At 40.6% G+C, this 25543-nt stretch overlaps 1 protein-coding gene across 3 annotated transcripts in view; it reads left to right on the top strand.

Moving 5' to 3' along the window:
- LOC137298340 (uncharacterized) overlaps positions 1-25543 on the top strand; it is a 187434-nt gene that overhangs the window by 107059 nt on the left and 54832 nt on the right. The window contains exons 1-4 of one of the 3 annotated variants that reach the window (XM_067830552.1): positions 19561-19686; positions 22397-22586; positions 24675-24814; positions 25147-25270. The exons of 1 other annotated variant lie outside the window; for it this stretch is intronic. In XM_067830552.1, coding sequence (XP_067686653.1) covers positions 19653-19686; positions 22397-22586; positions 24675-24814; positions 25147-25270 — 488 coding nt within the window. In that variant the 5' untranslated portion in view covers positions 19561-19652. Of the gene's footprint in view, positions 1-19560; positions 19687-22396; positions 22587-24674; positions 24815-25146; positions 25271-25543 lie in introns of those variants that run through there. One more of the 3 variants, XM_067830555.1, reaches the window with a different exon arrangement.

The following is a 25543-nucleotide window of genomic DNA, read 5'->3' as shown; positions in this document are numbered from 1 at the left end:
ATTTGTTTCTCCACATTGCTTGCATTTGTCAAGTTGAGTCTAGGTCGATATAACACGTGTTCTGATTGGACAGAAAACAGAGAGATAAATCTGCTGCCATTTTTTGCCGCTAGGGGATTTTATGACAACCGCGAAATATGTCCGTATTAGAACAGAGGTTCGTAGGAAGATATGACAAGTAACCTCTGTGGGAAGAGAATGACCGGAATGTGTGTGTTTGTCATGACCATACTGGAGCATCTGGCTTTGTCAAGGCCATACCAGAATATACGTGTTTGTCATGATTATACCAGAATATATGTGTTTGTCATGTCCATACCAGAATATTTATGTTTGTCATGACCATACCAGAATATATGTATTTGTCAAGACCATACCAGAATGTATGGCACCCACGAACGGCCACCTCCTCGTGGTGGGTGCTGGGTAACGCCAAGAGCCGTTCAAACCCCCGTGTGGACCCGGGTCAACTAGGTCCATAGCACCCCATGGCTGGTTGCAAGGAGCAACCGAATTGGGCAACCTGTTTGCCGTGGGTTGCGCCCCGTGTCGGTGGATGACGGTAGTCTGGTGGTTGAGGGCAGTAGGAGCCTGAACCATGTTCCTGTTGCTCAACACACCACTTCGACCCTTACTTCACCTAGACGGGTGGTAGAATCGGCCCGATTCTATCAATCGGCTGGTCACGCCAAGCCCTATGTATTGACATGTACGTCACTCCACAAATTTAATTTGAAAATGTTTTACATTTGAACTTGGTACATTTATACATATCAAATGACAATGATTTGCAACATGATGTTTTGCTCTTTGCCTAGAGTCAGAAGGCGGTGGCTCATGGGCCAATCTGGTGGATTAGCTATTTATAACTTTTCTGCTGGAGTATATCTTCCGAGTATCCTTGGTGCTGCAAGTTGGAGACCCACTTGTTTTTAGCATTGTCCTTGTGATACTCCGTGGTGGGTGGGGAGCTCGGATGATGAACCTTAAAACACTAACTATGGCTTACGAAACCCCTATGAGCAAGAAAAAAACGTCCTCTTGACACGGATCCTGATGTTAATGAACAAAGACCGTCCACAGCTATTGACTATTGGCCACGTTTTATAGTACTTGAGACTGTTGACAAGACTCCTTTGAAGCTGAACCCTTTTGCTGTTTCAACAGGCATAGCAGGAGATGTTAAAAATGTTAGACGTTTGCGTACAGGTTCACTTCTTATTGAATGTAGTAAGAGACAACAGGTAAATAACCTCCTGTCAACTAAATCTTTTGTTGGCATTCCCGTATCAGTCTCTGCCCACCGAACGCTTAACACCAGCAAAGGCATAGTGAGAGACCGAGACCGAGACCGCCTTTTTGCTGACATGCTGGAAATTGATATTGCCTCAGAGATGAAGGAACAAGGTGTGTTGTATGTAAAACGTTTCACTACCCGTAAATCAATGAGATCCAACAAACAAACACCTATTTGTTTTCTTTCTCTACTCCGACTGCTCCTAAATCGATAAAGGCTGGTTACTGTCATATCAAAGTGGAAACATATATTCCGAATCCACTGAGATGTTTCAAGTGTCAGAAGTATGGGCATGGCGTCAATACTTGCACATTATCTGTTGTGTGTGTTCACTGTGGTGAGAAGACACACACAACAGAAGATTGTGACAGTAGTTATAAAAAATGCAAAAACTGTTCAGGAGACCATTCCTCTTTTTCAAAAGAGTGTCCAATATGGAAGCAGCAGATGGAGATCAACAAACTGAAATTTACTCAAAATATTAGTTTTTCATAAGCAAAACAGCTTGTTCAGAGATCTGAATTAACAGAAACATATGCTTCAAAAACTAAGACATCATCTGAGGCGACGAATAAAGCAACCAGATCAACTTCAGGCTGTCAAACAGATTTGACGTGGGTGAACACTGATTCCCCACAGACTTTTGCACCTGCAATATCTACACAAACTGCTGAGCCACTTCCTGGCACGTCACAACGTAAGCCAGAGCCAGATCGTGATCAAAATTTGTCATCTCAGTCTAACACAAGGTCTCAATTGTTGTGTAACTGCTAAAGGCAAACGTAAACATAAGCCGGATTCTTCCCAAAAACAAAGTGGCAGAGCCCCAAAAGGGTCCGAAAATAAGATTAAACTTTACAACAAATATGGATCACTTGAGGACATGGACGTGTCCGAAAATGTCCATTTTAGGGCACACAGCTTGTCGCCCACCAAAAAGGTACGGGGTAGATCCCCCCCCCCCCCCCCCCCCCCCCCAAAGAGGACTAAGGCATAATTATAATGAGTTACAGTTATTGGTCCAGGATTGTACGCCGTCAGCAGTCTGTCTGCAGGAGACTTATTTAAAGCAGACAGATCTTTTTGAGCTACGTCATTTCAATGCTTATAATTGTTTCTCACCTCCGGGTGACAGAGCCACTGGAGGATCTTCAATCCTAGTCAAACAGAATGTTATCCATAGCCCAATTACACTGACTACTAATCTTCAAGCAGTTGCCGTCCGACTCACTTTACATGTTACCCTTACATTATGTTCTTTGTATGTCTCACCGTCTACAACTTTTCAGAGGACCGACCTTCAAACCCTGTACGATCAACTCCCCAAACCGTGTATTATTATGGGAGATTTGAATGGCCATAACCCACTCTGGGGCGGTACAACTACGAATACTAAAGGTAAACTATTAGAAGAGTTCTGTTCAGATAACGATTTATGCTTATATAATGACGGTTCTAACACATATTTACACCCTGGTACAGGAACTTATTCTGCTCTCGACTTGCCACTTACAAATTCAGAACTACTAAATGAATTTGAATGGTCAGTCCACGATGACCTCTGTGGAAGTGTCCATTTTCCTACTATACTAAAATGTGTAACTCCATCTGATGTTCCTCCATCATCAAGGCGGAAATTTAAAAAGGCTAACTGGGCTTTGTATGAAACACTGTGTGCTGATGCTTAAAAACGAACGGTCTATTGCTATTAAATGCTTTTCTGATGCATTGAATTCTATAGCTGATGAATGTATACCAACGTCCTCTGCAGTTCCACATATTCGAAAACCATGGTTCAACGATGACTGCAAACAAGCTAGGAAGGCAAGGAAAAAAGCAGAACATTATTTCCGTCGCCACCCTATGATGCATAATTTAAATAAATTTAAAATTTTAAATGCTAAAGCAAGGCGTACTTTTAAACAGAACAAATGCCAATCTTGGCAAAATTATGTATCTGAAATAAATTCTCGGACACCCATGTCCAAGGTATGGAACATGGTAAAAGAAATTGAAGGTAAAGGCACTAAATCTACCTACCTGGTTGTCCCACTTCGTATGCATCAGATCACGGGTGTAAGTTCTAATGCTTGCTTTGTGATCTGTGTGTGGGATAAGAAGAGGCGTCACAGATTTGTTGAGTGCTTCATTAGAGGCATGATCGGCCATTGTGTTCCCAGAAATGCCAACATGGCTGGATAACCAACAGAAGACGATGTCGTATTGGCCAGTAACAAGATAATTATATAATTCAATAATTTCAACTAAAAGTGGATGTTTACAAGAAATATTTTTAATAGCCTGAAGGCAAGAGTATGAATAGATTATATACTGTTTTATGCTTAGGGTGTCGTTGGCTATATTTAAGAGCCGTTAATATGGCCTTTGCTTCTGCAGTAAAATTAGAGCTTTCCGGTAAATTACCGGAAGATATTGTTCTGGACCCAACGACACTGGCACAAGCCACTGCGCCAACCTACTTGAACCCATTTGCAAATAAAGATTTATAATAGCAATGTTTATGTTTTAATTGATTATATTCTTGTTTGTATTGTAATTCACTGGTTTGTCATTTTTTAAATGTAGTTGATGTTAGGTCGATCTGTCTCCTAACCAACTGCTAAGGAGGAGAAGAAAGAGGACGGGAGGGAACAAAATCATCCATCTCAATGCCATATAACATTTTGTGTCATAATCAAGCTTCGAACATACAATTGATTTATGTAGATGTCGGAGGGTAGCTTGATCACCTCCCCACTTTGAATTCGACATGACTTTCAACAAATCAAGTGCCTTCAGGCGTTTAGTTTTTAGGGATTTAATATGCTAATGAAATACGACTTAAATATGAGTCGAAAACCAGACCTGAGAACTTGGCCGGTTGTTGGATTCAAGATGTTAATGTTAATGTATTCTTTACCATTCGTTCCATCGTTTTACAGACACAATCGTTAACTCAGGAACTTAATCTGATGAAGATGAATGCTTGGCTAAAGTTTCAACAAGTTTGTTTGCAATGTCAGATTTATCAGTTAAAAATCAGATCCTTCAGATGGTGTACAGTAGAGTTAGAACCTTTGCCCTGTATTCTTTGGACCATGATACACACCTTGGACATGGGTGTGCGTTAGTGTATTTTAGAAACATAGTTTCTCCAAGACTGGTGCTTATTTTGTTTGAATGCACGTCTAGCCTTAGCATTCAAAATTGTAACTTTGTCTAGATTATGTACTGCAGGATGTACCTTTCAGCTTTCTCCCGACACTTTCTGGTCTGTTTACATTAATTATCGAACCATGGTTTACGAACGTGTGGAATCGCAGAAGACTTTGGGTACAGTTTGGTGAACTATTTTCTTCAGTTCATCGGAAAATAACTGTTTAGGGTCTCCGCTGTTCGTAAAAATGCCATGTTTTAAGTGATCAGTACATAGTGTCTATAATAATGACCAGTCAGCCTTTTCAAAATCCCGTCGTGATAAAGGTGGATCATCACTGACTGTTTTGAGAATGGTGGGGAAGCGATCAGTCCCACGCAGGTAATCATGTACAGCCCATTCAAATTCATTATACATGTTGGAATCAGCGAGTGATAGATCCAGAAAATTATTCATGCCAGTAGCAGGGTGTAAATATGTAGCTGAATCAGCACTGAGAATACATCGATTATTATCAGAAATATATTTCTCAAGGATTTGTACCTTTAGTATTAGTCTGGTCACTTCAACAAAGCGGGTTTTTTGTGACCGTTCAGATCGCCCATGATGAGGCATAGCTCCGGAAGCTGGTCATACAGATTTTTTTAAACCTGACTGTCTAATATCAGAAGAGGGAGGAATATATAAACTGCACAGAGTCAATGCAACATGAACAGTTACAGTTTGAAGATTTGTACTAAGATGGACAGGGCTGTGTATTATACTTTGCCGTACCAAAATGGAGGCACCTTCAATTGCTTTAACTCCTGGAGGAGAAAAAGAGTGGTAGTCTCTAAACCGTCTCGGATTAAAGTATATCTGAATGAGTACTTCCGGACGTTGATAACCACACCAGTTGTGTATTCTCTTATTCTGTGGAGGCTTTTTTGCGAGTGTGTGTTTGGGTTTTTTCTTCTTGTAATTTTTCACGGACATGCGATTGAAATGGCCTCAGATGTATGTATCTAGTTTTTCTCGAGATCTACATATATATATGTAGCTGCTATATATTTAGGGTATTCACTAGTTCTGTATCTACATCCGTGGGGATACACCTACTTGTCCAGAAACAGATTGATAATGGTTACAACATTCAAGGTCTCATTGAAGGTATCAAAAGGAAGGGTTCATGGTAGGCATGTTGAGAACATTTTGGAATGTATGGCAAATATACATAATGTCCGATGCGGTTCTGTATTTGGACTTGCACGATATGATCCCAACTTATTTCAGATGAACAAATGAGGAGACTTAGCGTATGTTTATGACAGGTGTCATTAGTGGGTCAGGATACGCACACCCTTTTCGCAACACCTGGTATCATCACTATTTCACAGTGATTCATAAACACATGCTCTGTCATTCCTAGTGTTGCATGGTGACAATCACTGGATAGTTTGGTCTAAAGTACATCATACAGCTGTAATACTGTAATACTGCTGAAATAATTGCATCACTGAAAATAAGTTGGCGACATTGGATTTACAAGATTGATCAAATGCTGAAGCCAAGGAGAACACATGTATACTCCCGAAGGAGTTGAGACTGTTATACGATGTGACGCTGAGCTGGACGTACAATACAAACATACAATACAAAACAAACACCAATGCCTTGAGCAAGCAATAGTTGCATGGATATAAATATCCTATAATAATAATAAAACAGACGATGAACAGAAATTAAGGATGAATGTGACAATTTATTCCATGACTTTGGAAATGTTTCATCTGTGTGGATATCATGAAATTAATGCGTCATGAATTTAATGCGAGTGCAAAGGTCTTGTCTAAAATGCGTCATGAAATTAATGCGAGGTCAGAAAGCTGTGTTGATCAGAAAATGCGACACCCTGATTCTTTGATGTTCATTTTCTTTTCATTTCTTATTACCACACACTAGTGACCTGAATTGAACTTGTTAAGCATTGAATGGAATGGAGCTGACGATGTTTTGATTACGCTTTCATGTTTGATCACGTGATTGCTTGCTACTACTTGTCTTATGACAACAATTAATGGTGAATTCAAGGTGGCCATGTAGAACCAATTTATTATTTGGTACGCCAACAAAGTGTCAGTCAATTTGACAGGTTCCAAAAAGGACACACTTGTGGATTTACGAATAAGTGTGATGAAGCCTCTACATGCCAAATGGATGGAGGCCGCGATTGAGGTGAGCAAAGATCGCTAAACGATCCTGGAGAATGTCCGGGATGGCTGATGTGCTTCAATGACTTTGAACAACTGACAGTGATCATTTTAACCAGTGATAACTGACTTGCGATACCCGTAATGAGGAAGTGACCTGTATTGACTGGTGTAGTGTGTAGTGTGTAGTGTCAACACTTCTGCTTTGTGACAAAATTTGCCGATGAATAATTCCAATGGGTATTAAGGAGCGTCAATGAAAGGAGTGCTCGGTTGTCAATTAATGTTGTACAAGATGTCTAAATTGTTGTTTTATTCTGTATTGACTGTATTGAAGACAATAAAGACAAGAAGAGATTTCCGTTTTCTGACGTTTATTCAAAAGTACACCCCCAGACTGAAATGCGTCATTTTAATAATGCGACACATGTGCAGACGCATTTTTCGCATTAATAAAATGGTCGCATTAATTTCATGATTTACAGTATATATATTACTTTTTCTCTTATGCACTGGCATTGGCCAGCCTGTGGTGTGTTCGCAAAATGGAATATCCCCTATTTTTTTAAAATGTATGTGTGTTCATCGTATAGTCACAATTGTCCGATTGACAATTAGTCATCGTTTTATGCTACAATTTAAGCTACAATCTCAGAGATTTTGTAGTTTCCATTGTATTTATAGGATGTTGTTTTGACCGTACGTTTGGCCTGGTCCCGACTTCATTATATATACTGACCAGTGTGACCAGCGTCCTGTCACCGGGATTACATGGAATAGTGCAGAGTAGTGTTCCAAGTATCGCGGCATCTTCATCAATATATAATTGACGATTAGACATGGACAGATGTTATGTGGCTTTCACTATATGTTCATTATATTTGCGCTAGTTTTAACAAATCATATTGTGGTCACTAAAACGAATTAGACAAAGACATACCCTTTAAAGTAGTTCTTGAAGCTTGAAGTCAGTTCCCGAGAGAGTAAAATTAATAAGACAGGTTGGGTGTATTTATATGTTCCAACAACTTTAAGAGCGTAGCTCTCTATCTCAAGAAATGTTCTGAAATCTAAAATTATAGCTATCGTCCTCAGTCTTATCTAAGATTTAATGTCACAGCTGCCTGGAATTACCCTGAATTTATTAATTCTTATAGATATATCTGGTGTGCAACAAAGCCTCGACTTGTACTTAACCGCATTAAAACGGCAGAATCTGCATGTTGAAGTCTTGGGATCCTTGTAAGTTTTACAATGTAATTAGCTGGTAGTAAGGTTTATTATGTTTATATCACTCTGCATGAAAACCCAACCTAGAATAAAAGGATGACATTTCTATTTAAGAAGAGGAGACTGTTTAGTTGAATTAACACTGTACAAAATAGAGCTGCAACATGATTCCAGCTGATAGGACATTCCAGATATACAGCTCAGTGGCGCGATGGACTATTTGTCCTTTAATAAAATCGAAACTAAATGGTTATGCGGGTGCATCTTTTCATGACAGATGAAACAGAATTCGGAGTTCAATTTATTGATAGTCTGTGCACTTTTGTGTAAATCCTTGAATGCCTTTGTCGTTACTTTGCTGATCGCTCTGCAGTTACTTGACCATGCTTTATAAGTATGTCTGGATACGATCGTCTTTGTGCGGAAGACCATTTGGTTTCTCGTGGGCGAGAAAAAGTGCTGGTAACAACATTCCAAATTTAAAAGTGGTGAGATGGTCAGGATGAAAACAGGAGTGTGAGTTCTATTTGTAGATGTCCGTTCATTTTAAGTAAATCTTTGAATAACTGTACTCTTATGGTGTTCAACGGTCCACAGTTGCCTGGCCCTGACCTATATAAGAAAGATATGTCAGGAAAAACCTTTCACTGTGAAAAGGGGGGGGGGGGGGGGGGCTTTGTTCTTGCAACTATTGGCTGGTTCAGTCAGAGACATATTACAGCGTCGTATTCTGAGACTTATAGATTTAGTCAACCAAAGCTCTTGCTACAGGACCGACTGTTATTGTAACAATAATACTGTCGAGCTTGAAACTCACTGTTAAATTAGCTGAGATTTCTAATCTGATATTAGATGTGATGTAATGGAACTTTTTCTTTCTCTCCTTTATTTGTAGACATGTCTCCAACAGACCAGATTTTTTTTCTCGAGCGGAATTAGAGATTAATCCCAAACTGGTGTAACTAATGTTGAGACGCCGAAAAGACCACGCATGCCCCGTAACAGGTGTTATACAACTCATCATTTAGGACGGCTTCGTAACATATATATATATATATAAATTCTACTTTCACTTACATTTTAATAATACCTTTTCTTTATATGTCTCATGGTCCTGATGCCCAAGTGCCCGTAATTCTGTATTTGTATGTTCCGCCTTGCGAACTAACTGTTATGTATGACACATGCCATTTGAATAAACTTGTTGTACTTTATTGCAAACATCTTTGTTATCTGCAACATATGTCATATTTGGGATTTCACTTTCTTAGTAAAGTACAAATTCTAGTACTTTTTTCGGTTGAGTCCCATCCGGGATTCGAACCCGCACCCTCAGAGTCAGGCACCTAATCGCCAGCACACAAAGTCAGCCGCCTAGCCCGCTCAGCCACCGCGACTTCCACAAAAATGAAAGTCGGACAACTGGTAGTCTAGACTGCGTACTTTGTGTACTCCTCTGATGAGTGTAAATTTGCACGGCTCCCACGGCCGAAAGCTATGATTACACGATGCCATTTAGAAAGTGGTCAAATGCGACATATGTCATATTTGGGATTTCACTTTCTTAGTAAAGTACAAATTCTAGTACTTTTTTCGGTTGAGTCCCATCCGGGATTCGAACCCGCACCCTCAGAGTCAGGCACCTAATCGCCAGCACACAAAGTCAGCCGCCTAGCCCGCTCAGCCACCGCGACTTCCACAAAAATGAAAGTCGGACAACTGGTAGTCTAGACTGCGTACTTTGTGTACTCCTCTGATGAGTGTAAATTTGCACGGCTCCCACGGCCGAAAGCTATGATTACACGATGCCATTTAGAAAGTGGTCAAATGCAACATATGTCATATTTGGGATTTCACTTTCTTAGTAAAGTACAAATTCTAGTACTTTTTTCGGTTGAGTCCCATCCGGGATTCGAACCCGCACCCTCAGAGTCAGGCACCTAATCGCCAGCACACAAAGTCAGCCGCCTAGCCCGCTCAGCCACCGCGACTTCCACAAAAATGAAAGTCGGACAACTGGTAGTCTAGACTGCGTACTTTGTGTACTCCTCTGATGAGTGTAAATTTGCACGGCTCCCACGGCCGAAAGCTATGATTACACGATGCCATTTAGAAAGTGGTCAAATGCAACATATGTCATATTTGGGATTTCACTTTCTTAGTAAAGTACAAATTCTAGTACTTTTTTCGGTTGAGTCCCATCCGGGATTCGAACCCGCACCCTCAGAGTCAGGCACCTAATCGCCAGCACACAAAGTCAGCCGCCTAGCCCGGCAGTGGAGCGTGAGAGATGTTTTGATTGGCTGACGTGTTGGCCTTTGTTGCAGTGTATACTAGCGTAATGTTAATAATGATTTCTTCCTTATTCACACTTAAAATCACCAAACACAGAAACAATATCAAGGATAGATAATTCAATACACCATCGTAGATAGTAATATCCTTCATTCCTCCATAGGAGATTACAAAAGACGTGGACAGACAGCAGATGTACATTAAATAAGAAGGGTATTTAAAGAGGAGAGTACATTAGAGTTTATGGAGTAGCACTGGTTTAGACGGGATTGAAAAAAACGTATTACTATAAGGTAAATCTGGTGTATTTACACAGTCGGTACAATACTTGAACGACCAGAGAAGAGTAGATGGTGTTGTCTGAGTCATCCAAGGGGACACATGGAGTGTATGATAGAAGACAGCATACTACATCCTCGTCGGGCTGGTTAAGCGTATTCACTCCTAGCTCTATTGGACCAGTGCTTAAGATGTCAAGCCACAGGTTATCTCGTTCACTTACCTTATCTCTACAGTGACAGATGGCATGGATGAGTAGGCCTTTGAAGCGTAATTGACACAATTCACATATGCCTTGTGCACCTCCTGGGAGCCATGATGCCCATAGCTTAAATTTGGATTGCTGTTTAAGATGTGGGAATTGTGGGGCAATGAGCAAAGCCCTGTGTGGGACAAGCACAGGGTGGATTTTCAAGAAATGTCTCATTTCAGGATAGGCGTCGACACGTTGGTGCCGTCTAAAGTTTGAACATCAGAGACTGCCTTCTTGACAATCTGCTTCTAGTACTGGCAGAAGCGTCCAGAGTAGCACACATCTTCCACATAGACAGATGAATCCTCCTGGGTCAGCCATAAAGCTGTTTCTCACGGCAAAGATTCGTGTCATTAGTAACCTGTAGCTTGTAATCCTCGAGGAGGTGTGGCACAGCCTTCCAAAGAAAAAGAGTTTGCATTTGCTCATGTGTATGGAATCCGAGAAGGGACGTTGTCGCGTTTCGCCCTCTCAAAAACAAGCAAAATGAGGCAAAAATTAACCAAAGCGCGACAATGCGACAACGCGACATTTTGCCCATGTGTCACATTGTCGCGATATCGCGTGTCGCGTGTCGCGTTTTGAATAACATTTTCTCTGTTCCTCCAAAGTGCGACACGCGACATAGTGACAATTTTCAAGGTTACAATATGTCGCGATGTCGCATTGTCGCGCTTTATTGAAATATTGATCATAGTATCCATTTAACATATTGACTAAAACGCGACAATGCCTCAAAACATATGTCGCGTTGTCGCCCTTTTCTGTTATCCGTACGCATGTGTAGAATGTCAATTAATCTACGCATGCGCAGAAAATTTATACTATAAGAGTAACGCTATTTTTCAGGGCATCATCATTTGCAGAAGCCCGAGGTCTTCTGCAAATGATAATGACCTGAAAAGTAGCGTTACCGTTATTATAACTAAAATGAATAGAATTTTTAATAAAATAAGAATAAAAACGGCGGCATCGGCTTAGAAGCAATTACCGCCAACAACAAAAACGACGGAGGTCACTGACACACATTTTACAAATATAGACACGTCGTAGAACAACACAGATGACGTCATTATTGAGAGTGACGACATTCCACCTTGAACTTTGCTCATACTACCAGCCGCCATTGTTTTCAGTGATCAACAACGTTAGACTTCAAGTCGATATTTTCATTGCTGTATGCTGTAATTTATGGTACAATTGTTATGGTTCACACAGGCAGGAAAGTGCATAATGGCACAGGCACATGTGACGAATGTGAGCCAGATATATGGTCAATAATGAACCCAAGTTCGACCGAGCCGTAGGTGATTGAACTTCAACAACTGAGCTACTTATGACGTCACCCAACAACGGGCTTGATAATGGCCCGTCGTCAAGCATTTTGCGGGCGTTATCAAGTTACAGTGGCCCGCTCATTTCTGATAACGTGCGGTCGTTTCAATGATAATTCTATCCATTTTAGCTGTAAACTCTTTCAGACTTCAGTGGTCTTTCGTTACCTCCAACGGGTTTTAAAATGAAGTAGTGCTCGAAATGGCAATAGGCTTCTCTTCTTGAACTTAATGCAAATCTTTCTTTGTTGCTTTATTGCTTTACATATTGCTAATGTATTTAGCCTGTCAAGTGTGTTCTAGCAGCAAAACGAATTATTAGCGCAACTATTCATTGTAATCACGGCGCACTGTGCCCCTGTCATGTCAAGAACTGCTGCATTCAGGGGTGTATCACTAGTGTTGCTGGAAACTGGCATCTTGGCTAGGTCTCTGCCATACCCAAGGTACCAAATGACACTTGCTATGTGTGCGAAGCATCCAACAACTCTAGCATCCGTTTCGCAAGTGCAGTACCATCCCATCACCTTAGCTTCAGTGAACTGGACCCACAAAGTGTGCAAGAGAGAGCCAACGTGGAGTCACTGGATTTTTACTCGGATTAAATCATCCACTTCCTTACACAGGAAAAGCTGATAGGCATTGTCACGATCGACATGATTTGCAACATATGCCGGTGCCAGCTTTAGTTGATAAACACCCACTGTTATTTACCTAAGTTCATCCAATGAAAGCGCTGGAAAACTGACATCAGCTGCTTCATGATTGGAATGTTCAATGTGACTTTTTAAACAAATAATTAGTGATTCTGTAAACACATTTGCTTAGAAAAACTAGGGAATGCTTTAATCAGGTCTGTGTTTTGGTTATCGGTAATTGCCTGGCAGCCCATAAACCAATCATTCGATTGATAAGTGCACCACTAATAAACAGCTCTGGGCAATTTGCAAATATTTTTCTTAAAATCACCACACTAACATAGAAACAATGCATATCTTCTCCATGTTCCTTACTGATTGGGAACAAGGGCAACCAGACCGACTTGAAAAGTTGAATGGTCAGTGTCTTCAGGCTTAAGAAAAGATTTACATGATGTTAATTAAAGCTTGTTTCAACAGCGTTGTAACATTGATTACCAAACTTAAGAAAAATAAAATACAGTATTTGGATTTGCTGTGAAACAGGTTAGCAAACCATTGTAGACTTGATAAAAAATTGAAAAAATAGAGAGAAAAGTTACACAGATTTGAACCTGCATGTCTGACAACACAAAATACAACAGTCCAACCATAGCAACCATTAGGCTACATATTCCTCTGCCTTCAACCGTGACTTTAAGCTTATAAATTACACTTTACAACAATGTATCATTTGACGTCTGTTTGTGTTCATCATCTGCTGGACCTTGATACTGTTCTTATTCGAAAAAAGAAAAAAAATCCTTTTCATACAGTTAAGTGTAGTCATTTTGGAAATTCATGTCTCTGGAAACATCAAGGTACATAATTTCTTGGTAAATGTATGTGTTTATACATGGCAATCCTGTTGAATGATAATGTCATTTTGACAGTGACAGGTGACTCAAAGGTTTTTGATAAACAGATGATGGAACAACTATGATCAAATTCTAACATAACAACAAAGATTCTCACCTTACAATGCTGCTGGATCATATTTTGAAAATGTTCAGATGTCTTCTTACTTTTCTAGCGGAAATCAACACGTTCTCCAAATACCAATGTTTACCATACGGAAATTAGCCTTACGAGTGCCTTATGATATTGAAAGTTTTAATAAAGATGTTTGATACGTGTATTTTGGAGCACAAAACAATTCAGAATATAATGTATGATGGCACAGATGTGTAAATGTGATGGATAGTTTTTGAAGATATTATTTTATGTCAATGTTTATTTCAGAGATGTTGCATGGGGCAATTTCATAAACCGATAAAATGTACTCTTTTAAACATTTGAGCAATAAATCTTCATTTTGCAAGAATTTAATTACTCAAAAGATGTGAAGTTTGTACACTGCCTTGCCAATTTTGGATATAAACATCCGTTAATCTTTACTTGAACATATGCAGAAACAATTTTTCGACTCCAACATTCTCCCACACGTGTGAATACCCACAAGCAAACAGTAAGAAACGGATTTCTGAAACCCAGTTCCTTTTACTTCTGTCCTTTAGATCTTTCAACATATTTTAACATTGATGCAGATATCCAGCATTTAACAGCTCTGAATCTACTTAACACAAACATATTGGTACGACCAATTTTGCCCAGTGTTGCCTTATTCGCTGCGAATTTCCCAACACACAGGAAATGTTTGAAATAGGATGTTTTCACCTTTTCAATGCAGCCATCATATCTAAAGCCCCATGCATACAATACAATCGATGCATACAATAAAATAGGTGTAACTTTACCATAAAGAATGTTACATACTATCGAAGAAGACAAGAACTTGTTCACATAAAACAATCTGTATACACGATAAACAGCGTTAGATGCCTGCAATGCAAGAGTACGACACGATGTGGACCAAATCAGCCTGGATGAGAACATGATGCCTAAATATTTATAATACGATACAATTTTTAATTTTACACTACCAAATGTCCATTGTTCACTATTCCCCCTTATCTGAACACGAGTACATTTGTCTTATCCAAATTTAACTGAAGTCCACATGTTAAACAGAACGAATGCAGGACATTTTATTGCCTTTGCAAATTTACGACGGTGTGGGAGAATGAAACCAATCACCAGTAAACAGAAGCAGCATAATATCAATATCCTCAGATACAAACGTACCTTGGGAACATTTTTCATACAGTTCATGTACTAATTCATTTATAAAGAAAATGAAAAGATTAGGGCTATGGATACAACCTTGACGAACACTACTGGAGGTAGAAAATGACTGTGTTTAGCAAGTTCAAATCATGAATATATATATAAATATTGAACATGTTACCATGACAACCTTTACTTAATAACAATTACAATAACTTTTCCCTGTCCACATAGTCAAAGGCTTTCTTGAAATCTACAGAAGCAGAGTAAAAGCGACCTTATGGCTTTTACAACTATTTGGTACATGAAGCCTGCAAAATATAAATATTATCAACTTAGCATAATTCGGTCGAAATCCAGCTTGTGCTTCTGATAGCATACTATTTATATCTGTCCATATCCTTAAACGCCGTTCTAGAATCGATGTAAAAAGTTTTCCAATACTGTGCAGTAGTGAAATTAATTTGATGGGTTGCTTCTTGATCCAGTCTTGTATAAAGGAAGAATTAATAATAGCCAGATCCCATGCTTCAGGGGATACACCACTATCAACCAATTTAATCAGTTTATAACACAACCATTCACCAGGTGTGATGTCATCTTGATTGCTCCGGGGGTTCAATGCTTGTTTAACGGCACATCAAAAAGATTCACAGGCACCATATTTACCTGCAAGGTTTATAAACTTGTCACTTAGGTTCAAAATATATGCAGTTTTCTTCTGGTCACAACATTTCTTGAATTTTGATTTGACAGATGTATACTGTTGAAGATTTTAATCCGTCTTGTACTTTCTAAGAAGATTTAGCATAACATCTGATAATTTCTAGACTGCCATATTTATATATTCCCTCCAACACAGTTACAAATCAGTTAGCATACGTTGCACTGTTACATTTCAAGGCCGTAAGATAGTCATTTATTTCCGTTTGTAGTTAATTAAATTTAGGTGTTACTCTTAGAGTGATCTCACAGTAATCTGTTGTACGAACTACGGAAACAGGTGTATTAATACCGGACAGTGTATCAACTAGTGGCATATGATCCCACTCTGATCTTGACATTACTTCCGTGTCTTTAACATTGACAAATAATTCACTCGAGATGATAAAGTGTCCACAACACTGCTGCCTGAATGTGAAAGAAATGTGTAGTTACTGGGTTTATCACAGCACGGTCATATACAATATGATATTAAGATGCTTACATATTTCAAGCAAATAAAGACCATAGTTATCAAAAGCTGTATCACATGTGGCGCGGGGCTGCATAAAAACAGCTGTCTTGTCATGAAAATCGCAGGGGAGATAATCAACACAATCATAAGTCAGATAATCAAGCTCGTCCAAGCTATACAATCCCCACAAAGAATAAACTTGATTTGTTCATATATGATTTGCAATAAATGATTATTCTCTAATGTAGCTATTCCACTTTCTTCCCTGTTTATATATATTGGTGATCCTTCAGTGTGGATATGCAGAAATCCCAAAATAACAGGATCCGTAATAAGGGTTTTGTTGAGCCTGAAGAACAGGCAATTGTCCCATTGTGAATATATTCTCTCAAACGATGTTGTAAGCTGATGTTTCATGCATACACACATTCCACCCCCCCCCCCCCCCCACCCCCCCCCGAATACCTTCCACGCAGTGATAACCGCTTAGCATCACACACGTGTATATTGTAACAAATAAAAATGCTATTTAAAATAGATTTGGAATCGTAACACATGGTTTCTAACAAGCAGAAATTAAAATATCAGAGTTTTGGAGAAATGTTACAAAGTCTTGGCAAATTATTTTAGACACAAGTCCATTTACATTCCAGACATATTGTATTAACTTCTGGATTTGCCTTATGTTCATACTGTTTAACATCTGGATTTGCCTTATGTTCATATTGTTTAACATCTGGATTTGCCTTATGTTCATACTGTTTAACATCTGGATTTGCCTTATGTTCATACTGTTTAACATCTGGATTTGCCTTATGTTCATACTGTTTAACATCTGGATTTGCCTTATGTTCATACTGTTTAACATCTGGATTTGCCTTATGTTCATATTGTTTAACATCTGGATTTGCCTTATGTTCATATTGTTTAACATCTGGATTTGCCTTATGTTCATCATGCTTAGCATCGAGGCCATGACCTCTGTCTTGTATCTCTGCTGTGTCCGCAACGTTATCTTCACTGAGTGAATCACTAACGTTGTCGTGCCCGTTTCTTCCTTGTACTATTTTATCGAAGTCCATCAGCGTCATCGTTCATCACAAACACGTTATCATATATAACAAGTTTATCATAGTTTAGGTATGCTATCTTACCACTGTCACACGCTTGCTTCATGAACGGAAGAAGCTTGTATCTGACTTGGCGCACTCCCTCTGTGTAATCGTCAGAGACTCTAAACTGTATTATAAAAAGAAAGTCTGACTATCAAGGGTCGACTCCCAGACTTGGAAAAAATCCTGTGTGCTCTCTGAGTTGAAATATCGTCGGATGTTTCCATTTCAGAGTATTTTTCATGAAACCTCCAACGCATTGTTCACTTTCCTTCCATGATTCTCCACGTTTATCTGACAACACATGGAATATTAAATTACATCTCCGGGACTGGGCTTCCATCTTATCATTTCTAAGTTCTAACTCACTAAGACGCAGTTTTAGTGAAAGATTTTCAGTCTGAACTGATTGGAGCCTTTCATTTAATTAAATAAAGAGTCTTTATCAGTGTCGGTAGGTATAGAGTATTGCTCTGATACGTTTTGTGGTGATAGCCTTCTCTGCACTCGGTCCTGTGCGGTGGTCCTGTTACCAGGCCCCGTGTTGGACGCTACGTCCCCTGCGATGATCAGCAAGCATTTCTTTGTGAAATCGTTCTCCTTGCCAGTGAGGCTATCAAGCTCGCTCTTACATTCGTGTAACAGAGTGGACAGTTCTTAAGTGTTTGCACTGAATGTTTGAATGTCATTGTCCGCTTTGACAGCCGCAAGCTCGTTTATTAGCTGATCGTTAGGTGACGTTGTGTAATGTTTGATTGATGATTGTTGTTGTCCTGCGTGTAGTTGCCTTTCAGCGAGGCAATGTCCCTCTCTAAATTGTCCCTCTCATTTGTACTACTTCAGGGTAGTGAGAATCATTAATTGAATCTAGGTGAGATTGTCTGCTTGAAGTTTGGTTGATAAGTCAAAACTTCGAGTAAATCATCTGTAGTTTCTTCAACATAAGTTCTGAATATCACAAAATAGTCTTTTGAACCGTTCACACGAAGTCTGTCTCCAGTTTGTGATCTTCTCTCTATTCTCAGTTCAAGAACATAATCTGGGTAGAGGAAGTTTTGACGTTACACAAACCAAGTAGGGCAAGTCTAACATCATCATCCAGCAATGAGGTATTATCACACTTTTCTGTAAGGTGTCTAACAAACACTACCTTGACACAGCAAGACAGCTCAGTTGCTATTGTCAAATTCTGAATAGTCGATGTCATGCCTGACACCATTGAAAGGGATAGCGGTTCTCAACAACTTGGTAGTTCACGTTTTCAGAGCATAATATCTGATTTGTCTCGGAGAGCAAAACTGATACGTCTACATCGACCGCCATTTTGAAACGCTTTCTCTCTAGAAAGGAATAGCAAACTTCACTAGATACAATATAGAAATTATGTACACATAGCTCATTTGTCATGTCCGTTATCGTTTGATAAAAGAAGCGTAAAACTATGCTCACTCACTCTGATATCTGCTTCAGGTTCGTGACAAAAACTTTCATTATCTGATATGGAGACTTTTGTTTCAGAGCACTGCCACGTACGTACGTACGTACGTATGTATGTATGTATGTATGTATGTTTGTATGTCTGTATGTCTGTCTGTGTGCATGTATGTATGTATGTTCGTGTCCGCGCTTGTGCGTCGTGTGCGCGTGTGTATGTACACTGAACCGCAAAAACTCCCGTAACTCCGTTTTTGAAATTGGTAATCAGTGTAATTCAAACACATGCACATAACATAATAACTGTCGGAAGATTTTAAACTTGACGTGTTTGATCATCAATACTTAAAGGCGAATTTCTGATCATTGCAAGTCAAAATTGACGTGTTTGATCATCAATACTTAAAGGCGAATTTCTGATCATTGCAAGTCAAAATGACGTGTTTGATCATCAATACTTAAAGGCGAATTTCTGATCATTGCAAGTCAAAATGACGTGTTTGATCATCAATACTTAAAGGCGAATTTCTGATCATTGCAAGTCAAAATGACGACAGATGGCGTGACAGTGCGATCCGAAAGTCAGTAACGTGTATGACCTCCTTGAGCGTTGACAACAGCGTTGCATCGTCAGTACATGTAGTGGGTGAGATGCTTGATGAAGGCCATAGGAACATGCACCCAGGCTCGGTGATAAGCCTGAGAGAGTTCAGCTTTCAGTTGTCGGCCTTGGTCGCACATCACTGAGCCTCCTCTGAATCTTGTCTACATACCATTAAACACCGGGTTGGATGAAACATGTTATCAAGTGACTTTTCTATCACGTGTAATAACCATCTGAAGATTGCTTGTTGGTAACCTCGGAACACAAAGAGGACCTGCAACACGCATGTATCGGTTTATCCGTATTTGGTATACTACTGCAATAATCCGTTGATGTTTCTAAGAAGAGCCTAAGGTTCTGGGAAGATAAAGCCCCTGTGCACAAAGGTGCAGCTCATATTGATAAGAGACAGTCGAAAAGGAAGGTTGACAAAAGCGTCCGTCTTGCGTAACATAAACTCTTTATCAGTTTACGACCTGGCGACACCATGCTCCACGGCACTGTCATCGTCTTCATTGCAGGTAACATTGCAATTCTATACATTTCCGTATAGCACAAGGTAAACATACCTGCACGACGAATAAGACCATTATATTTTAATATATGCAAGAAACCATCACGTGTGCGCATAGGTATCAATATTTAGCCTTGCACATGCGGCGTGTCGGAAGAGCTGTGATCCAGCGAGTGTATGGGGCCGGGATCGAACCCACCAGTGACCGGGTGTAAAAATCAAAACACATAGTTGCGCTTGCAGCTAAGTGCAGTTAAACTTGGACAAATTACTATAACTATGTACTCCAGGTCCAACCAGCTGTGAATGGGAACTTCGTAAGGATGGGAAAGCCACATTAACTCGGGGCGCCACGTGGCTGCAAGAGTTGTATGATCCGTAAGGTATTCGGAATATTTTTACTGATATCCAATGATTGGGGTAAAAAGGAATCACTTTGAGCATGGGCGTACATGTTATGGACGTTAGCGCTATATATATAACACTCTGTATAACATACGCCCTCCTCAAGCACGAGCAAAGTGGGTTGCTAATGTACACGATGCAGAATCTATTAAAATTTCTCTGCTTCAAGTCCAATCTCTAAACTTGCATAACATTCTTATCTATTTCTAGATGTTAATGTATTTTGGTTCAATTCATTGTTGTTTATATGATGCTAACACGTGTAGAATACCAATACCCAGACCATGAGCGGATCTCTTGACTTTTAACGTGGTTTGAAAAATGTTAAGAAAGCTAGCTATACACCCAACATCTTGGTAGACCCAAACATATGTCATAGACTAAATCAGTTCAATACGTTTCTTTAAAACTTCATTCAAACGATCTATTTGTTTCAATATATGTCCAAAGTGCACCTAAATTCTGTCATCTTTGTAATGCATTCAGCAAACATTCGGAGTGTCCTCTTTAATCATAGACCTCCCCTCCGGGCAGGACCCTTAATTCTCAAACGCTATCAATACATGTCAGTTAACACCTCCTTACCCCTGCGAATCTTACTATGTGCGTGTGCATGGGCCAGTGACATTTACGCAGTGTGGCGTAATGGCCCTGTGTATTAAAAATTCCTGACTGATACAGTCAGTCAAGGAGACCAACCAGCGAGACGAACCAGAGTGACCAGTCAGGGAGACCAGTCAGGGAACGACAGAAGCAGATGGATTGTGCGGCTAGTCGGGGTGTCGGGTGTCCATTGTCCCACGCACGACTACGTTGATGATGCAGAATCGCCGTTCGGCTTCTGAATATATGTAAGTGACAGAGCGGGTCAATCAATCAGTCAACTCAGTCCCGATGCGTTCTGTCACATGTTTACAATCAACCTGTACTATTTCAACCAAAATGCCGCAACCAGAATTGTAAACATGGCCGTTGTCTTGATCTCTACTACTCTACCACTGACTCTTGTCTTCCCTCCGTCAACCATCCTGAACTACCATCAGGGACCTACCCTACTCCGTGTAGGACTTTTTCATACGTCCATATTGTCCATATACTTGTAACCAATGGACATGAAATTTTCCAAGCTTAGCGACCCTTAATACACATTAAACACTTATGTCTTTTGTGAAGAATCGAACTGGGCCGTTGGCGTGACGAGCGAACATGGCCTAGTGGGGAAAGCGTTAGTTAGTCAGTTCACTCTTCTTCCGTCTAGAGACTTGTATTCAATTATTATGAAGTATGTTGAAGTCCTTTGTAACAATACCTGACCTCTGCCCACCCGTTGTCTGAGAATCACTGATCAAACAGCCACACGTAAAGGTTGACCATCCAACAAGTACAGGAGATTGGAAGCCAGGACCATGTCGGCAATACTGGTGCCACGAAATGTCCGTAGTGACAAGTATGGAGGAGTTTGGCAGGTGTAGCGCCCAGTGCTGGATACACAGGAGAAGTGTTTTCATATCCAGAATGTATTTGGAATGGTGAACCCGATGACAGCTTGTCGTTGATGTGTGTTTAATCTTGATCATCTGGCTTAGGCATCCTGACTGGAGTCCAATCTATGGTCTATGGCATTGTCGGGAATATTCCACCATATGATGTCTTTGAACATTACACCCGTAGGCACTATGACAGAATCCTGCAATGTCTATCGATGTTGTTTGATCCAATCTTTAATGTATCTTGGATGCAGACGGTCTCTGGATAAAGATCCTGAATAAAAGAGTCACACAAATACTGTCATCCTGGTCATTACATTAGTATAACGGTGGTTTGGAAGATGTTCCAGGACTTTACCATGTCGGACAAGTAGCTCTGCACATTCGTGGGTTGAAGCGCTGACCCGTGGCTGCCAAGAAAAACAAGACAAATCTTGGAAATATTTAGAAAACGTTCGGAGATGAAATATGCCCTTGTGTGCATGCGCGACAATTATAGTTTGATTGGGTAATTCGCGGCAATTCTTCAGTTGATAGTTGATATTATTGAGAGTTATTTACTTTTAAACATGACTGCAATCGAGAAGACGTATCGATAGGATAACAGCTTCGTATGTAAACTGAATATTAATCTTTGTAAATAGTCAAATAGGCAACACATTTACTCAACAGGCTTACTTTAGTCACAGTTGGTATCTATAAAACGTCTACCTCTTAACTGCAACTTGGGTACATAATGTGATCACGCCACCAAACTGAGACCCGTTATGAAGATGTAGCCTCTGCCAAGTCTAATCTAACCTGTTCTACTACTGTCTCTTCCAGCTTTTGTTTCGGCAATACCGTCCAGCAGAAGCCAGGACTTCACCTCAGCATGCCCTAACTTTGCCCCAGACCTCGCTGGGTGCTCATCAACGCTGATCCAACAAGGAGTGTCTATGATTGGACTTTTCACTGATATGAGCAAAGGCCTTGATGTGGAATCTGCCATAGCAGATTCTTTTTGCCAGTCAAAGTATGTACGTTTCATTTTTTGCGCTAATAATCGATGAGTGAAGTTTTAGTTTAAAGCCTCTATATGCAGTATTCCAGCTATATAAAGGTGCAGGACACCGGAAATAATTGAAATCTATCATGTCTTCAGTGGTATATATGTTACAGTCAGAATGTGAAATCATGAAATTTCATGGCGTAACAAGTGATGTTGAAACTGTGATTCGCTTTTGTATATTAACTTATTCAAATTTCATGAAATGACAGGTTGTATGGTCACGTGCTAAGCGGTGATTGTAAAGTGACATAAGTGATGGTGATTGCATGGTCTTGTCCGTGGTGGTGATTGTATGCTCTTGTCCGTGCTGGTGATTGTATAGTCTCGTCCGTGGTGGTGATTGTATGGTCTTGTCCGTGATTGCATGCTCTTGTCCGTGCTGGTGATTGTATAGTCTCGTCCGTGGTGGTGATTGTATGGTCTTGTCCGTGATTGCATGCTCTTGTCCCTGGTGGTGATGTATGGTCTCGCCCGTGGTGGCCATTGTATGATCTTGTCCATGGTGGTGATTGTAGGATCACATCCTTGATGGTGATGTATGGTCTGGTCCGTGGTGGTGATTGTATGATCTTGTCCATGGTGGTGATTGTAGGGTTACATCCTTGTTGGTGATGTATGGTCTCGTCCGTGGTGGTGAGTGTATGATCTTGTCCATGGTGGTGATTGTAGGATTACATCCTTGTTGGTGATGTATGGTCTCGTCCGTGGTGGTGAGTGTATGATCTTGTCCATGGTGGTGATTGTAGGGTTACATCCTTGTTGGTGATGTATGGTCTCGTCCGTGGTGGTGAGTGCATGATCTTGTCCATGGTGGTGATTGTAGGGTTACATCCTTGATGGTGATGTATGGTCTCGTCCGTGGTGGTGAGTGTATGGTCTTGTCCATGGTGGTGATTGTAGGATTACATCCTTGTTGGTGATGTATGGTCTCGTCCGTGGTGGTGAGTGTATGATCTTGTCCATGGTGGTGATTGTAGGATTACATCCTTGATGGTGGTGTATGGTCTCGTCCGTGGTGGTGAGTGTATGATCTTGTCCATGGTGGTGATTGTAGGGTTACATCCTTGTTGGTGATGTATGGTCTCGTCCGTGGTGGTGAGTGTATGATCTTGTCCATGGTGGTGATTGTAGGGTTACATCCTTGTTGGTGATGTATGGTCTCGTCCGTGGTGGTGAGTGTATGATCTTGTCCATGGTGATGATTGTAGGATTACATCCTTGTTGGTGATGTATGGTCTCGTCCGTGGTGGTGAGTGCATGATCTTGTCCATGGTGGTGATTGTAGGGTTACATCCTTGTTGGTGATGTATGGTCTCGTCCGTGGTGGTGAGTGTATGATCTTGTCCATGGTGGTGATTGTAGGGTTACGTCCTTGTTGGTGATGTATGGTCTCGTCCGTGGTGGTGAGTGTATGATCTTGTCCATGGTGATGATTGTAGGGTTACATCCTTGTTGGTGATTGTATGGTCTTGTCCGTAGTGGTAATTGTATGGTCTTGTCCATGGTGGTGATTGTATGTTCTTATCTGTGGTGGTGACTGTATGGTCTTTTCCGTGGTGGTGATTGTATGATCACATCCTTGTGGCGATTGTAGGGTCACATCCTTGGTGATACGTTTATGGTCACACCCTTAGTGGTGATTGTATGGTCTCGTCCTTAGTTGTGATTGTATGGCTTTGTGTTTGGTGGTGATTGCATAGCCCCATCCTTGTTGCTGATTGTAGGTTACATCGTTAGTGCTGAGTGCTGGGTCTCGTTCTTTGTGGTGATTGTATGGTCACATCCTCGGTAGTGATTGTATGGTCTGGTCCGTGGTGGTGATTGTATGGTCTGGTCCGTGGTGGTCATTGTACGGCCTCATCATCGGCCATGATTGTGGGGGCTGATCCTTGGTGGTGACTGTATGGTCTCGTGCGCGGTGGTGTTTGTAGTGTCTCGTCCGTGGTTGTTCGGGTGTCACTCGGTGTTAAGAGGATTCAATGTGAAGGACATGTTTTGCTTACATTCCACATTCCCGCCTTCGCTGAGTAATGCATGTACACACCTTTCTAGAACCAAGACTGCAATCGTTGACTTCTATGAGTGTATATATAAGAAGATCTCCCCTTGCACCCCATCTGAGTGGCAAAAGATAATGCCATCCCTTGACCAAAGAAAACAGGCTTTAGACTACATGTGTGATAACATCGACGGTAAGTTTACTTAACACGCCATTGTGGCACCAGCACAACTGCCAACTTGTATGTATCGAACCTGTGTACTATTCCTTTTTGTAAACTTGACAAATGTGTGTTCTTGTACACTGTTATCGTATTTCTACTAACTGCTGCTCACTTATTTGCTATTTACTTAAAATGCATTCTAAATGAAACAACAACTTGTGATGAGTTATGACCATTGTATCAACCTTTATCTGTGGTCTTTTCATACCTGGAGGATGGGACAGTGCTTTAAAACTTTTGGCCATTATTCCTTGGTACTAAATCAACATGATTGTCTGTCATGAAATAGAGATCTATTTCAGATATGGACACTAAATGCGTAGAAAGTTCTGAGACGACAATAGCGCTGCAGAGCTGTATAATGAACGGATCCAAAGGGGATTCAAATTTATCCACGGCTGATGAATATCTCGCATCCTTCTGCAGGTAAAATCAAGACATTGTTCAAAATACAGAGATAAACATTTGTTCATGTTTCACTGCTTTATCAGTAATTCACATAGTTATGTCGACACTGAGACAAGCATGAATATTAGTTAGCAACCTTGTCACCCTAGCGGGGCTTTCAAAATAACGATATTTCCGGTCACGTAATCATCTGCCACGTGACCGAATGAGTGGCCATCTTGACGAGATGTCGCGGGAGGCGAGAAGCGGGAGCTAACCAACGGGCACGTAGACAGAGAGAGGGCGGGTGGG

This window comes from Haliotis asinina, chromosome 10 (assembly GCF_037392515.1).
Source record: "Haliotis asinina isolate JCU_RB_2024 chromosome 10, JCU_Hal_asi_v2, whole genome shotgun sequence".
Taxonomy (NCBI): domain Eukaryota; kingdom Metazoa; phylum Mollusca; class Gastropoda; order Lepetellida; family Haliotidae; genus Haliotis; species Haliotis asinina.
Note: the sequence above shows the minus strand (reverse complement) of the source record. Positions and strands in the feature narration are given on the sequence as shown.